This window comes from Thalia democratica, unplaced genomic scaffold (genome assembly GCF_965202585.1).
Source record: "Thalia democratica unplaced genomic scaffold, ktThaDemo2.hap1.1 HAP1_SCAFFOLD_80, whole genome shotgun sequence".
Classification (NCBI taxonomy): domain Eukaryota; kingdom Metazoa; phylum Chordata; class Thaliacea; order Salpida; family Salpidae; genus Thalia; species Thalia democratica.
The window spans coordinates 54165-72051 of NW_028139256.1; the positions used below are offsets into that span (position 1 = coordinate 54165).

At 25.3% G+C, this 17887-nt stretch overlaps 1 protein-coding gene across 1 annotated transcript in view; it reads left to right on the plus strand.

The window, feature by feature from the left end:
- Positions 1-10336: 10336 nt before the first annotated feature.
- Positions 10337-17887, plus strand: part of LOC145845556 (serine/threonine-protein phosphatase 6 regulatory subunit 3-like) — a 29450-nt gene continuing 21899 nt past the window's right edge. The window contains 6 exon segments of the mRNA XM_082952747.1: positions 10337-10470; positions 11718-11772; positions 11775-11876; positions 12276-12389; positions 13023-13160; positions 17041-17219. Of these exon segments, the coding sequence (XP_082808873.1) occupies positions 10337-10470; positions 11718-11772; positions 11775-11876; positions 12276-12389; positions 13023-13160; positions 17041-17219 (722 nt within the window).

A 17887-nucleotide genomic window follows, 5' to 3' on the forward strand; every position in this document is an offset into this window, starting at 1 on the left:
CAAAAGAAAAAATTGTACCTAAAAAGACTTGGGTTGATTAAAAGAGATAAAACTTAAAACAATATGAAAAAAATTGACTTAACAAAACATCAGTTTTTTTTTAATTACTTAAAGATTATTGATTTATAGGTTTTACATGCCTTTTAGAAAATTGAATTTTTCTCTATACCTTAAATTAAAAAAAGCATTTAAAACATTGTTAAATTGTTCCTCTTTACAAAGTGTTTGTGTTAAACTTGCTTTTGTTTTATAAGAATTAAATATGTAAGCTAAGTATCGTTCACCGGCAATTTTATTTAATCTTAAGCTACACTAAAACCGTAGAAATGAAAGTTTATTATCTAAGTTATTTTTATAGGCATCTGATTTAATTTATGACAAATATGTACTGCTTGTTGTAAACTTATCATTAAAACTGTAAACTTTAAATACATCTCAGTTTTATAAAAAATGTTCAATGTTTTTAACTCAAAACCAACCGGAAGTGCGTACTTAAAAGAAAGTATAAAGGTTTGTGTAAACAGCAAAATATTATGTTTCAAAATTTTCTTTTTTAATTTGCTAGACAGCTGAGATGAGTTGTCACAACATTAACAACGCACTGCTACTTACAACATTATACTTAAAGCTTACAACCTTTTTATATTCGTGTAAAACGGTTGATAAGCAAGAAGCTAAGGTAGATATCAAAAAAGTTGTACCTACCAGATTAATTATCGACAGTATTGTATATTTAGTTTGTATTAAGAAAAAAGAAAAAGTATTAAGTAGCTTTGAAACAAGAATAAGTACTTATTTATAATAAAAAAAAGTATTTAAATACAAATAAGGTATAATTGTATTTATTCAGTGTCTACTAAATTTGTCTTCTTAAGTCAAAATCAGAAAGTTTTATAAATATTAAAGGTTGAAAATAATAGGATAAATAAAGTAGTACTACTTTTGTTAAAAACAATAAAAGCTGTAAGATTTCTATTGATTGAAAAAAGTAATCTGCCACTAATAATTTAAAAAACTTTTGTTGTGAAAGTTGAAAACACAAAAACAATCTAAAAATTTACATTTTAATTATTTTCTGAGTAATCTGGGAAAGGGTTGGGGAGCTTCGGTTTGGGGGATTTCCATTTTCTCTTCCACTTCGTCGCTAACGTCAGTTGAAGTGTCATCACCGGTGTCACTAGAAGAAGAAATTGAGATTTTATTTAATTTATTTGCAAGATCATCACTAGTTTCAGTTGAAATGTCATCATTACTTTCAGTATTTGTGTCTCCCAAGTTTGTATTTGAAACATCACTAGTCTCATTTGTACTGTCGTCGTTAATAATATTTAATGCAGTTGAATTGTCATTACAATTTTCATTTATAGCGCAATCACAACTGTCATTTATGTTCACATCATTAGTTTTAGTTACAATGTCATCACCAACTTTGTTTATGTCACTACTTACATTATTTATAGCGTTAACATTAGTGTCATCTGTACTGTAAACATTTGAGTAATTTGTAGTGTGATCAGAGTTTTTATTTGTAGTGTCATCATTAATTTTATATGCAGTTTTATTACTACTGTCGTTTGTAATTTCATCATTACCAACATTTGTACTATCATCAGTAGTTTCATTTTTAGTATCACTATTTGTAATGTCGTCACATTTATCATTTGTAATGTCATTGCAATTGTAAGTTGAGGCGCAGTTAGTGTTTTCGTTTGTAACATCATCATCATTGGTAGCATTTGTACTGTCATCCTTGTTTTCATTTGTGGAGTCACTATTTGTAATGTTATCACTTGTATCAGCTGTAACGACATTAATAAATTCATTTGAATCGTCATCACTACTGTTATTCGTATTGTCATCACTAGTATCAGTTGTAACTTCATCAGTAATATCAATTTTACTTTCAATACTAGTTTCATCGCTAAAGACATCACTTCTTTTGTTTGTAGTGTTATCAGAAGTTTCATTTGTAATATCATCACTGTCAGTGTCATTTGTAATACCATCACTTTTTTTGTTTGTGCTGTCACTAGCATTACTTATAGTGTTATAAGTAGTGTCATTTGTATTGCCACCACTAGTGTTGCTTAAAGTGTCATTACTATTTTTAATTACATTTCCGTCAACAATGTTATTTGTACTGTCAAAACTTTCATATGTCATTTTATTGCTAGAGTCATCACCACTGTTATTTGTAGTGTCATCAGAAGCTGTAATCAAAATTTTATCATTTGTAGCGTCACCACTATCATCATTTGTAATTAAATTACTACTGTCATTACTATTTTCATTTGTATTGTCATCGGTACCATGATTTTTATTGTCACTAACATCATTAGTAATTTCATCTCTAGTATTATTTGTAATGTCATCACTAGTTTTATATGTACTAACGTTTTTAGCTTCATTACTATTTTCATATCTAGTGTCATTAATACTTTCACTTTCATTGTCTTCAATAGTATCATCACTACTGTTATCACTAACGCTACTTGTTGCAGTTGAATTGTCACAAGATTCATTTGTGTCATCAAACTTAACTTCCTCCGTACCTTGAAATTAGTACAACTATCTTGTTATTTATAAAGCAAAAATTAACAAAACGCTTAAATTTTCAAAAAGTAACAATTAAGTGAGATAGTTTGGAACAAAAAAATACCTGTTCTTTTTGTCACATCTTCAACTTGTGATGTGTTCAAGAATTTCAAAATTTCATCTAACAGCTTTTTTTGCTTTAAAATTAATCTTTGCAACATGTGAATAAGCTCGTCGTAATCAATCTTTACTAGTCTAAGTGACATGTTTGCACCTAACCGCCTAAATTTTGTTTTTCAATTTAAGCACTAATTTTATATAATTTTTATAAATAGTATTAAAGCATTTAATAAAGTTAGTTTATTTTTTGTTTTTGTAAACTAATACTTTAGAATTATATTTTTAGATTAGGGGCTGGCAACTTCAAACTGCTTAAGTTGTGTTTCAATATGCTAACATAAATTTAATATATTTATCAGAACTAGTATGATTAAAATTATTTAAAGCTAGTCAATCTTTTCATTTAAAAAACTAGTTCTTTAAAACTTTAATCAACTATTTATCAGATTAGGGGTTGGCAACTTTTCTAGTCGACGGCCGAATATAGCATAAAAATTACTATCACTAGCCGAACTTGCTGAAAGTTATTTACGCGGAAAACTTATTATAAGCAAAATTTTATTGAATAATCAAAAGATAACCACAGTTATTCCAGATTTCATTGGCAAATCTCTTTAAGTTTAAAGTCGAAATAAAGAAACGTTTATTCAGTATTTAAATAATTTTATTTTTGTAACTCGAGTTAATCTGCTGCGGCGTAAAATGAATTGAATTAAAAGCAGTTTCAAAATAGTTATTTTTAATATCAAAGTTTTGTTTGTTTTGAAGCTAAAATGCACATTGGCGTTGTCAACTTAGACTAAATTAAGAACACACTAACAGAATAAGTTTTTAAAAAACAATTTTCAAAAATCCTAGTAAAACTTAAACAACAGTGCTAAATCAAGCAGCGGTACTTTAAGTAAGATCTCTCAGTTACCTAGATTATTTTGAAATACCAAAAACAAAAATCTACGAAAATGAAAGAGAAATAAACAAAACTAACTGTAAAAGTTTGAAACTTCACTCTTTATTTTGTTTTAATCTTTTTAGGACTTAGATTGTCGTTTTGTTTATATATAACATTTAAACAATAGAATTGATTAAGTTTAATTTAATCCACCTAAGGTATTTATTTGATTATTAGAAAATTACTATCAAAGTAAAACGAGAAATAAAACTAGTTTTTGTTAGTCGGAATAGATTATGGTTTAACAAATAAATGTATAGAAAATGATCAAATTATTTTAGTTTAATAATAGGTGAAATAACTTTAAGTAGTTTTTTAGCTAAAATTGTTATTTTTTTAGGTTTGTTGAAATAATTTGATACTTAAAAATAATTAGATCTTTTGTTATATTCGATAATAAAAATGAATTAAACTTAGTACAATAAATTTTTAAATCATTTCTTTAATTCTTATATTTATTTTACAGTAGTAAAAAAAAAAAATTCAAATTATTTTTTAAAAAATTATAACTTGTATTAAGATAACTAGGTTTAATTTGAATTTCAGCTTTAAAAAACTATTTAAGTTATTTCAATGTTTTAAATGTTAAATAGGTAAAATTAAAAGTGTAAGCATAATTTTGATTTTAAAACTGAGTTAAATTACACATATGTGCTAATCTATATAAATAATTATGTTAGCTAAAGATTTATATTAAAACAGTTTTCTTTAAATGGCACACAAAGTGAAATATTTATTGAAGTTTGATATGTTAAAAACGTACTTTTTAAAGTCAGTATGAAGTTTTGTTAAGAAATTTATTTCAAAACTTTTTTTAACCTAAAGCTATTGCATCTAAATATTTGAGGCAAAATAAAGGCAAGATAATAAAAAAAAAATCATGTAGTGGTATAAAATATAAAAAAAAATGATATAAGGAAAATAAATATAATATTAATAACCTTTTGAAAAAAAAATTAAATAACTTATCTTTTAAATATCCTTATTTTCTCAGAAAATAATAAATAAAAACCTTAAAACATTATACCATTTTGAGTACGTTAGATTTTGTAAAAATTTCAAGTATTATGCTAGATAGAGATTTTGTTTACTAAAAAAATTTCAAAATTTCATATGACTTTTTTAAATATAATGCTAAGTATTGTTTAAATCTGATATTCTGATTAGGAAATTTTAAAAGAGTGAAATTTTAGGTGTTCAATAAAATTAATTGAATTATTAAATATTGTATTATTATAATTTTTTTTTCTATTTAAACAAAGACTGATCATTGTGAATTGTTTTTACTTTCAATGTTATAATAGTTTCAAAAATATTTAATATAAAACAACTTAGTAAAAGAAAAAAAAAACATGTTATGATTTTTTTTTAAGTTTTTAATAAAGTTCATGTCTATAAAACTTGTACTTAATATTTATCAGAAATATTAAATAAAATGAAAAAGTATACTTATTTAGATGAACGACTTTTTTTATGTTTAAAACCAAATACTCCTAAGTAAAGCAAAATTTATGACATATACCTACAAAAAATATTTAAAATTTAGTCCATTAAATTTAGTTTATATTAATTAAAAGTTTATTTTTACACTCACTAGTTTCGTTAACAATACTTTTAAGTATAGCATTTTATAAAATTCTTTTAAAGTTTAACTATAAATTTTTAGCCATTTTTCAATGGCGCCAAAAAGCTTTGTTAACGGAAACTCAATCCAACATTTATTTACAATGGACTATACTTTGTATAAATAAATAATCCTAGAGTTTGTGATTAATACAGCATTTTGTTGAACTAAATAAAAAAGCATTTTTAGTATATGTTATAAGCTAAAATAAGGGAAATTGTATTCTTTTCAGACATTTTTGGGAGACGTTTTATGTAAAAGTTTGAATTAAGACTTAGAGTTATAAAACAAGCTAACTTCAAAAAAAATATTTTTAAGTGTATTTCAATTAAAGATAAAATTTGTTCTCAGTTTATTGTAACTTTTTTATTTATTTCAAACATTTTTTTTAGTTTTACAACATTAATAAGTGCCTTATTCGACATCCAATAAAACAAAATTTTTTAATAAAAAAATAAGTTTTATTGGAAGCTAAATTTTTAAGTTATATTAAAATCTATAAAATTGACACATGTGTGCTAGGTAATATTAAACAGTAAACAGTTTTAAATACTTTTCTAAAATACGGTTACACGATATTCCAAATTCCGACAATTGAAATTCTTAGCTCTTTTTTCAAGAGCCACAACTCAAAAAGTTATATATATAGGAAAAAAAATCGTTTTAAAGTTTTAGTTAATACCTAGTTCTAATTTTTTTGTTTCTTAAAATATAAAAACATATAAAGTATTATTTTTAAGTTTACTTTATTTAAAACATTTTTATCCATATATCTAAATGTATTTTAAAAGTGTAAAAAAAAGAGTCTGTAGTTATTGTTTGACCTAAAAAATTTTTTTTAGTTTAAATAAATAAACATTAAATTTAAATATAATAATTATTAAGAATTTGAACTTTCTTACTACCCTAAAATACAATATATATTCGCTATATAAACTATTCAAAAAAACTTTAAAAAGTTTCGCTTTTACAAGCATGTACAAGTATTAGGTAGTAATATAAAATTCAAAATTCTAACAAATTAATCAAACAATAATATTGAAAGTAAACATTTTATCTACGAGTCGATAAGTAGAAGTTTTTTCGTACACCACGTATTAGGACCACCTATTTTGAGTTTGTTTGTATTAGGACCATTTATTTTGAGTTTGTTTTCTGTCGTTTTGTAAACATTTTTACGTTACTGTGCTTCGTTTTTTCTTCCTGATTTTAAATAGTGTTATGATAAATTATTGTCCGACAAACCTAATGTCTTAGAATGACTTTAAAAGAGCGTCCTGCACAAATGTTATTTCTGGGTAATCGATAGCCTAATGTTCTTTATTCACCAGGTCCTAGGACCAAATATTTTGAATGTTTCGTTAAAACTTTAAAATTATTATGTATTAATGAATTAGAAAGTGCAAGTTATCGTTTATTTTTATTATTTTTTACACGGTTACTAAACTTAACCAGTTTTGAACACTGAACAGCATTTTGTATTTTTAAATCTTAATAAATATCAAGCTAGATTAATTTAGGGCAATACATTTAACACTACAATAACAATTAAGGTTTTTTATTGCTTCAAAATAATAGAACTAATTAAAACAAAATTACATCAAAAAAAAAATCAACAAAAGTTTAAATTTATTTACTTCAAACGTACTCGGTAAACTATAGCAATTTTTTGCTTATAAACAAACAATAATTTATGTTAATGTAAATTAAGTAACAAATTAAAAAGAAATAAATATTTTAGTTGTTTAAACATGTACTTACGCAAGTTTAAAAACGATTAATATGTTTTTTAAAAATTATTCAATTGTTTAAAACTTCTAAATTGAAGATATACTGTTAAAAATGTTGATTGAAATCGACACAAAATATTTTTATTTTAAGGATAAAATAGTATTTTTGCGTATATAAAAAATCACACCTTTTAATTGATTTTTAATCCATCGTAACATATTTAAATACTTTGTAATAAATATACAAGTTTAGTACAACATACAAACTAGTTTTGCTAAAAATAATTTTCAGCTCACGATATAGTTTGCAGGCTTACAACTTGCATTAAAAATCCATTTTGTTAAGTTGCAATTTTACCAGTTTATAGTGTGCACAACAGGTCCCGGATGTAAAAAAGACAGAATGTTGAACAGAATGAAATATTAAACAAATTCTCTGTGTCATGTTGTTTTTTGACACTTTTTCAAAACTGTATAAAAAACTGCATTAAATGTTCAGTCCACACTCATGCTAATTGAGTGCATCATTAATTGTGAAAAATGTGTACAAAATTTACTTGTGCCCATAAAAAGTTATTTTTAAGATTAAGTTTGACTTAATGCACCATTTTGTATATCAATGCGGCCTGGTGGAAGGGTCATAATGATACCTCTGAAAACTCTCTGAGTTGAAGATTGCAAGATCTAAACCTAGTGGTTGACACATATACAAAAATAAAACTATGATAAATGTATTGACAATTACAGTTTAGTTTTAATTGAAGTATACAAGCTAAAGCTTAACAATTGTTGTGAATTTTATGATATTACTCATATTAAGTATTACTATGGGAACAACAATAAATTAAAATAAATTAGCTCCTGTATAGTTAATTAGTTAATTTAATTACATGTGGACATTAAATGTATTATGCTATTAAACTTTTTGTGTATAAATATATAAATTAGTTTCTAAATCATTGATTTTATTACTTTACTCAAAATTTTGTTTAAAAGTTGGCTCTTTAATAACTTTTGTTTCAAAAATTAAATTAGATTTAATTTATACCACCACAAACTAAGTTGTCTGCCTACTAAGAAAATATGAGTTCTAATGCTTATATTTTAAAGTACTAACTATGTATTGTACTCTATATTACATTTTTTAAGTGAATATAAAGATGAATAGTTAAAGTAATTTACAATAAAGGGCATAGGGGGTCCAACATTTTTTTTTCTTTAAAATAACATTGAATCCTATATGAAAGCTTGAAGTACAAACTACATGCCAGTTTTTATATAATTATAAAATGTTATTAAACTTTTGAGATATTGCAATTTCTATAAAAAGTTTCTGATACAAACATATGGTCCACATATTTTTTGAGGTCAATTTTCTTGGAAATTAAAAAAAACACAAAAATCTATCTTCTCCTTCATATTTTGAGCTAGAGACCTCAAACTCTCAGGAAACGTTCCTTTTATAATTTAAAAGAATTAAAAATAGGCTTGTGTTTTTTTATCTTAATAACTCCTTGCAAAAGAATTTTATAAATATTGCATGGAACATTTCCTGAAATTTTCAGGTAGTTATCTCAAAAAACGTAGGAGGAAAGATATATTTTTAGTGATTTCTAGTTATTTGCCATTTTAGTTTGTGCCTCCCATAAGGAACCTATTTTGCCCCCGACTTTGACCGGCTATATCTCAAAAAAATATTTTGAATTTTAAAATCTGTAAAAAGGATCTTGTAGCTCAGTAAAAACTGTATAATATGAGTACAAATTTCAAAAATATTCTTTCACCTCCCTATACCTTTAATCAAAAGATTGTGTAAAGTTACTCAACAATTTGGAACTTTTATTGTTTAAATATGAGGATGTTTAGATTGACCTTAAATTTTTAGAAATAAAAGGTTTCAAACATAAATTGAATCAAAAAAAGTAAAATCTTACAGTTGTATTTTTATTCTTGTAAATGCCATGTTCAAAATATATTGGTCATAAAAACTTTATTATGATTTTATAATTCAAAAAAGTTTTACCAAACAGTTATTTGAAGTAGAATGACAAGTATATTGAGTGGCCTACCTTAATGGTTTTTACCATCAATAATTTTTTGGAACTAAATTTGCCAGAAATATAATAAAGAGATACTATTAGAAGTACTTTGTATAGAAAAATTATGACTACAGTTATCTTGGTTAGCACAGCTTTGTGTTTTGAAAGTTGAACCAAATATTATACTAAAAAAGTATTGGTAGCAATATTGTGGAAATAAATGAATCATGCAAAATTATTCAATCATAAGATTTGAAGTTACAAATATTTATTGAGGCTATAGGGGGTTGGTTGGTTGCAGTAGTAGGTTTAGGAACTTATTTCATTAAATATAGTATTGAAATAAGATAAAGAATTAACACAGCAGTTTATAAATAACATTTAAGCCTTGGCCCTGGCCAATTTAACTCCATACTTTTAATCTAAACTGTTACCCTACCCAAACATAAAGCAAATAAAATAAAAATTAAGTAAACATAAAAAACATAAAAAAATTGGACAACCAGAAGCAGCCAACAGGCCATAAGGGGGTGGGGTGTCAATAGTATTTTTGTTTTTCAAAATTTACATTGATCAATAAAAGAAGACTTAAGTTTGAACTGGAAGTAATTTTTCCTTGAATGTTGAAAGTTCATTTAGTTATTAAACACATTCATTAAAAAAGTTACATAAATAAACCACAATTTTCAAGTTTTGATATTTTAAATCCCTGAAAGTTTACTTACAGCCTCTTTACTTATGGGTTTTCAGTCCCAAAAACCTAAAGTGTTTCTTACAATGTTAAACAAGTATGTGTTAACAAAAAAAAGATAAAAAAATTAAATTTTATAAAAATCAATTTTTTTTTTACTTTAAAGGTTTGATTATCACAAGCCTGCGGTAGACTGAGACCGGTTTTGTCCTTGTCTCATTATATACTTAAGCATGTTGACTTATGCAAATGATTTAGTTGATTTTCTACAATAGAAGTATTCTTTTAATTGAAAATTAAAAAAATCATTTTACAGATTTTCTTAAGCAGTATGAATTATTAAAATTTTTATATATATATAAAGACTGTATTATACATTTTTAATTGTGAATAAAAGCTTATGATCTTGTAATATTTGAATTCTATGTCTTGAAATATAAATTTTGTGTATAACTGTTGTCATCTATTTAAACCTTTCATATTAGAGGTCTATAATATTTCATTTATAAAGTACCAAAAATATAATTTCAATTTTTAAAGCAATTCCTTTCAAAGCTAGGAACTTAAATTGTTTACACAATATTTAAGCTTAAGTTAAGTACAAAAATAACTTGAACAGGTTTTAAAAAAGTATAGAATAGTAATAAAATGTTTTGGAAGTTCACAAACACATGCACAATAAACAGCACTTTAGACAAGCCCGACGTGACGTTAGCAGAAGTGCTGAATGATGACGACATCTTGCAAGAATGTAAAGGCCAGAATCCTAAACTCATTGACTAGTAAGTGTTCCTTACATTCACGTTTTATATACGTAACCAAGTTTTTAGCTAACATATTTTTTATTTTTGCTTATTTAAAAAGCTGAAAAAACTCAAGTGTACAAAAAACTGACATACTTGAAAAATTCATTTGCTTTTGTTGTTTTGGTTCAAAATTGGAATGTATAACTAAGTATGTTTATTTAATATAAGTTTGTTACAATTACAAAAATAAATGTTTTTGATATAATATGCCATGAGTTCATAGGGAGTGCAGAGCTATTTGATTTATCTTATCTACTGTTATACAGGGTAGTCACTTAATCTGGAATTCCAAAAATCTGGAAAAACTTGGAATTTGACACTTTAGGCTAGAAAAATCTGTAATTTGAGAAATTTATAAAAAATGGAAAAACCTTGAGTTTTAAACAAAAATCACTATAAAACTTTGGAAAACCATGAATTAAGATTTTTCACATTTAAAAAAACTGTGTTAAATAATGAAATTTTGATTAAAAAGAAAAATCTATTATATAGATAAATTTTCTTTGTCACCATCAAATATTTTTTTTATTAAAACTAGCTTTATTTATATTATATATTTTATATTTGTTTTTTAATTTTAAATATTTAGTTAATATTGTATATTGTTTTTTGTTTAAAGTAGTTTTACAGCATCTTTTTAATGTTTTAAAACAACTTAACACAGTTTTTAACCTTTAACTTACCTTAAATAAAAAATAGATCCAAAAACGTGTATGTACTTTAAAAAACCTGAAATAAATTTCTCAAAAATCATGTGCCACCCTGATTTTATTTCTCAATAAAATCTCATAAACAAAGTTTATGCTAATAGAAGATATAAAACAACATTTAAATAGAAAAGATGCAAACTGTATTTAAAGTAGTTCTAACCCTTATCACATAAACACTGGTTGCCACTGGTATGTAGCAAGTTAAGAAATCAATAATAGTGAACTTCTCAGTACATTTAAATATCTAAGTAATGTTTCAGAGCAATTGGTTTTATTTTATTTCCAAGCAAGCTTCCCTTCATTTTTTCAAAGTAATTTCAAATTAAAAAGATTTATTTTTAATTTGACATTTTTATACAATTAAATAAAAAACATTTTTTTTGCAGCCTGTGCAGAATAGTTGCAAATATTTTGAAAAATGCATCAGTTGGTTGTGTTAAAACTGATAAAGAATGTTTTTTTGATGCAATTTGCAAATATAGGTATTTTATATAAGTTTATTTTTTTTCTTAGCATATGCAAGCCGGAGATAATGGATCAGCTGATCACTCTGACAATCAGTGAACCGAAGAAGACGATTCTTCTGAACCAATCAAATACAAGCATTCCAACACTGCCTGTGAACTTTTGACCTCTGATGTTGCTCAGATCAACAACGCTCTTGATTCAGAGGTAGTACATTAAAAGTTTTTTAAGTATTGCCTCAACATTTATATATAAAATTTTTCAAAAAGTTCTGTTGAGTAATAATCTAGTTGTTGATTTAGTTCTATAAAACTAAACAGTGGTAATGTCAATTATCAATAAATTTAATATAGTAAATTAAAACTATATTTATTAATTATATATTATAAAAGGATTACTATGGGTTTTATATAAAAAAAAACTTTTAAAAAGTCATTTCAGAAATATCAATTAAAATAGCATTTCCCTAAAACTTTTTTAAGGTAGAAAAAAAACTTATGTAACCCAACAAACAAACTAGCCTCTTGGGAGAAATTGTAATTTATAAATTTTATATACATATCAGTCAAAGAGAAAATTCTTTTATTATATTATACAATGCTTCAGCCTCTGCGTGAGAAGTTGTTCAAATTCTTGGAGAATCCGTCGCCAATCAACTCACTTCTTGCCAGCTTCTTTTCAAAAGTGGTGGGGCTCATGCTGGGTAGAAAACCCGAACAGGTTGTTATGATAATACATAAATATTATGTAAATTATAGTGGTAATAATGTAGTGTCATTGTATATATTGTTTTGTTTGTAATTTATTTTAGCTATATTAACAATAAGCTGACAACAAATAAATCATTCCAAGTAGAATTAGAATTTGATTTACTCTTTAAACAGATATGTTTTATTTAAAGTTTTTATATTTTTTTTTAAGTAGGTTTTATTATTAAAAATTCATAGCTTTAAAATTTTATATTTTGTGTGTAAGGGTCTATTTAACTAAAGTTATTTTTCAATTAGGAAAACGTTTAAGAGCCATTTATTTTGGTATTTTTACACTACATTTTGGTAAAAACTGTAAGTCCATTACCATATCAAAAACTATCTAGACGTATTTTCTCGCTTTAAAATTTATAATATTTAATTCTATATTAAAATATCGGATGTTATAGATAAAAAACTAAAATTGAAAACAAATCTTTGCTAAATTGCTAGTTCAAAGTTTTTATAAATTCCTAATAAAATCAGAATTAATTAAAACCAGTAGTTCCAAAGTAGCAATATTGACCCCTAATCACTTCTCTGTTACAAAGCTTTACTTTCTAAAACAAAGTAAGTGGTAGTAAAACAATGTTTTTGAATTCAGACCTTCGAGCACATCAAGAAGAAGGAGGACTACCTCGGCTTGATACTGAAGCATCTGGGCACGTCAGCGGTGATGGACATGCTTCTGAGGCTCGTAACCTGCATCGAAGCCCCGTCGTTGAAGGCACGTGTGTTAACTGTTAGTATTGAGGCAAAATATGTGTGTGCTGACGTGAAAACTGCATTGTTAATTTGTGTTGTGTTTTGGTTGGTTTTTCTTTAATTTGGCGGAATTAAGAAAAACATCTTTTATGTAGACAAGCTAGAAATAGTTAGTATTGTCATGACACAACTTAAATAGATATAAAGTATGATCAGTTAAAGTACTTTATTTTTTGGACTGTTTAGTAGAGTGTAAATATGTGACAATGAAATTGACTTTGAAATGAAATTGTGACAATGAAATTGACACTAAAGAACTTATTGACAAGGTTTTGCCACATCAAAGTAGTCTACGAAATTATTGCAACTTATCATTAAACTTTATTTTTTTTTGCAATCATTAAAAACTATGAAAAGTATAATTTTTCTATAATTTTTTATATAGCAACCACAGATGACACAACAATATATCATAATTTCTATAAAAATTACTGATAATTATAGTAATTGCAAACACAATTCTTAAGTATTTTTTAGACAAATTGAAAAAAGGATTTCAAAGATTCTTTTCTGAGTTTTTTTGTGGTTTATGGATTTTATTTTTAAAATTTCCACCTTCTTTCTAAAATTTATTAAAATTGCAATCACTTAATGTTAAGTATGCTTTATTTTGAATTAAATTGAAATTTTGAGATAAAGCATTCAAAGATAAAAAACAATAACTAATTTTGTAAGTAACAAATAATTCTTATTATTCTTACTGCTTTCATTTGCTTTTTAAGTTTGAAAGGCTGCACGTTTTAATGTTTTTTGATGCACACACTCGTGCTTTAATCACTCATAGATGTTCAGTAGTTTAGTTGCTTTTATGCATCACAAACCTAGTTATTTTCAATCAGTTTTCACAAACACACTAGAAGAGGGCATTTATTTCATACATAATTAAGTTATTTTCTTGTAGACCAATCAACATTTCAAAAGAAACTCTCTTAAATATTAAAAAGTATGAGTCCATAACTATTTAATATCTTATTTCAGTCAGTAATATGAATGTCCTTTTAGCTGGACTGAAATTTTCATAGTTTTTGTATTTGGTTTAAAGACAAAATTTTGATATAAAAGCACATATTTTAAATTTAATTTGATGTATTTTTAAGTACCTCAATAATTGAAAACGTTAACTGAGTAGATTAAGATAAAGTGTGAAGAGTTTGTTGTTTGAAATGTTTTCTGATCTACCAGCAATAACTAATAGATTGTGCATGAAAAGTATTTGTATTTAATTGCAATAATTTACCCTCCTTATTTTGCCTTAACAAGCTAAGTTTTCTGTTTAATCATTTAAAAATTCTTAATAACTTTTTTTTAATTTTGAGTTTTAAGAAGTTTATTTTAGTTTAAGACTAAATTCATGTTATTTTTAATTAAAACTTTTTTTAAAATTCAATCACTTCAAATTAATTCATTTTATATTTTCACCCAACAGGCATACGAGAATAAAACAGTAAGTCATTTGTTTATTTATTAATTTAATTTATTATTTTTTAATTAACCCTAATATATACAGGGTTGCCACTTTACCTGGAACCCTGGAAAAACCTGGAATTTTAATAATTTTCACATTTTCAGTAATGAAATTTCAATATGACTCAAAAAATCTATCATATAAATTAAAAAAAATTGTCATCATCAAAATTTTTTTATTAAAAAAAATATTTTAAGTAGCTTTACAGTACCCTTTCAACTATTTAAAACAGTTTCTTGCCTTAAACTTAACTTTAAAGTAAAAATAGACCCAAAAATGTGTACTTTTAAAAACCTGGAAGAAATTTTGAAAACCTAAAAAAAAAAAACGAGTGGTAACCCTGTACATACGTTGCATTGTTCACATTTGCTCATAGAAAGCATGTGTCGTTCTAGTGAAAACAAATTTTATTTTAACTTTTTCTAAAAGTTTTGATTCGCATCAAATTAAAAAATACTTACATGTAATTTTTGTTCAGTATAAGCTTGTTGATGTTTAGTTAAGCTGAAGTTAGATATACAGTTTTACACTTAACTGAACAACTACATTTTGATCTTTTTAAGTTTATTTAATTTAAAGTATAACTACTTTTATTTTAAATTGTGCTTTTTAACATATCTTAAAAAGTTAATTAAGATATTTGTTGTTAATAAAACTGATTGTTAGTTTTTTAAGAACTTTAAAAAGCTTATATATGAAGTTTTAAAATATTCAAAGCTTTTAGTTATTTAAAAAATATAATATCTTTAAAATAACGGATAAGTTGATAATAAATAACATTAATATTATGTGTTTTTATTAAAAAACGTACACATCTCTGAACATTTAAGAAAACAAACTTCATGCTAACAACCAATATCACATACGCAGTCAAAAATCACATGCTTAAAAACTATAAACATAATTTATTGTCACACAATAACTATTAAATGCATATATTCATTAACTGATGTGAAAACTATAAAGTATTTAATACTACTTTCAAAAGGATCATAAACGTTTTTGTAATTAAAACGTTTAAATTTAACAACATTAAATTGTAATTGAAAAAGTCTCCAAACAGATAAAAATGAGATATACATTATCAAGTTTATCAAAAAATATTGTGCTCTACTTTATTTTCAATCTTTTACATCTCCAATGAACCATGTAAAATTTGCACATTAAATGTCACGGTCAAATTGTAAACAAATAAAGCAGTTTTATTTTATTTAAAATCTAACCCAAGCTGTTATTTTGCTTTATATCACTTAAAAAAATCTATTTTAAGATAAAGTTGTCTGTACGGAAGAACAATTATAATGCTTTATATTTAAAATGCAATAACAAACAATGGTTATTTTTGCAGACATTTTAAGTTATCTTGCAATTTAAAAAAGAAAAAAAATCACAGTAGCTGTGTAATGCAATTGCTTTATGACATCACAATACATATTGAAATACATACTGATAACCGCAAATATTCACTAACAATACACAAACTTAAAATTATGACCAACAGATGTGCTGAGTGAGAATTAAATTGACAGTTTTATAACAATGAAATAACCTTTGTAAGAACATTTCTTTTCTACATTTTTTCATCACATATTTTACCATTCAAATCAATATTGGTTTACAAAAAAAAACATTGGTAACACGAAGTGGTTAATTTTTTTTCTTAACTTTCAGTTTTGCTCTGTTGATTTAAAATGAATCTTGTCAATAAGTTAGGGTCAAAAAGTTACATTTTAACTTATGTATTGAATACTTGTTAGCTTTTTAATGATAATAAACCAAATGAAGTCCACAACAATTTGCATCATTACTCTATTGAAAACAATAGTTATTGTATTTAACCATTTACAATCCAACTGATTTTAAACAGTGTTAAATAAATACTGAACCATTTATTTAAATGCACCATACATTCTTTCAAACAGTTGTTTTTACTACTCTGTATCACACCAGACTAATATTGTATGTAATTCCATACAATTCACACAACCTTTTATATTAACCTACCTGTTTCAATCACATTAATTATTGCATATACCTGCCAATAAGGCATCAAATATACCATACACTCATTTATCAATTCTTACGTCATACGCAAGCTATAGTATCTTGTAGAAATGTGTATTTGCACTTTGTATTTTTTCAGTGGCCCTGTGAAAACAAATTGGTTGAACGACTGATCAACCACATCAACCCACATAATTCTTATAGTAAAACAGAAAATACATTATCTAATACAAATGTATATAGGACATAAATAGTAGCCTAAAATACAACCATGACATGTTTACAGCATATACACTGTTTTTACATATTACACTATTTGATATTCAAAAAACTGTCATACAAATACTCTCTGTATACAAAGATTTTTGCACATATTTTTCTTTCATAGTGGCTGTGCGAGAACAAACTGGTGGAACGACTGATCAACCACATCAACCCGCAGCACGACGAGGAACTTCACACGAACGCCGCCCAGTCCCTTTGTGACGTCATAAGGCTTTCGAGGGAGCACATGTTCACGTGCCAGGAGTCCGCCCAGGAGGACCCCATCATGAAAGTTCTTGAAAAGTTGGTTTTTATTGATTTTTTGATAAAAATTATTTTATTTAAAGTTGTTAGGGATTTATATGCATTGCGAAAGTATATAAAAATATTTTAACCAAGTTTTTACTATTAAGGCATTCAAAAGAGTTTACTAATTTAAAGTATTTAGAGTATTTCTCAAAGAAGTTAAATAAAATGTTATTTATTTACTATGAGTAAAGTACCTAAGAATAAATTCTACCATAGAAGCTGCTAAATAATAATTTTACAATTTTGATTTTCAAAACAGTTTACTAAATTAAAATAGTAAGAATTAATTCTCATAGGTATCAATTTACTATGAGTAAGAATAACTTCTACGGTTGGAGCTACTAAGTGATTAGTTGTTTATGATTAGCGATTTGGTCTTGTGTATGTTAGATTCTTGACAATAATAAATAGTAGTTGAAAAATAAATTTGAGCATTAAAGTTAACAAAAAGTATATTCAGTACCATTAATAGTTTCATATATCTTAATAATTTCTTTAAAATGTTTCCCACTTACAAACAAGTAGTTCTTAATATGTTATGGCTAAAAGATGTTGTACTTTTGAATAAAGAATATGGTAACATAATTTTAATTGTTTTATAACTAAATAATTTGTAACAAACTTGCTTTCTTAAACTCCATTAAGCAGTTTAGACTTTGCAT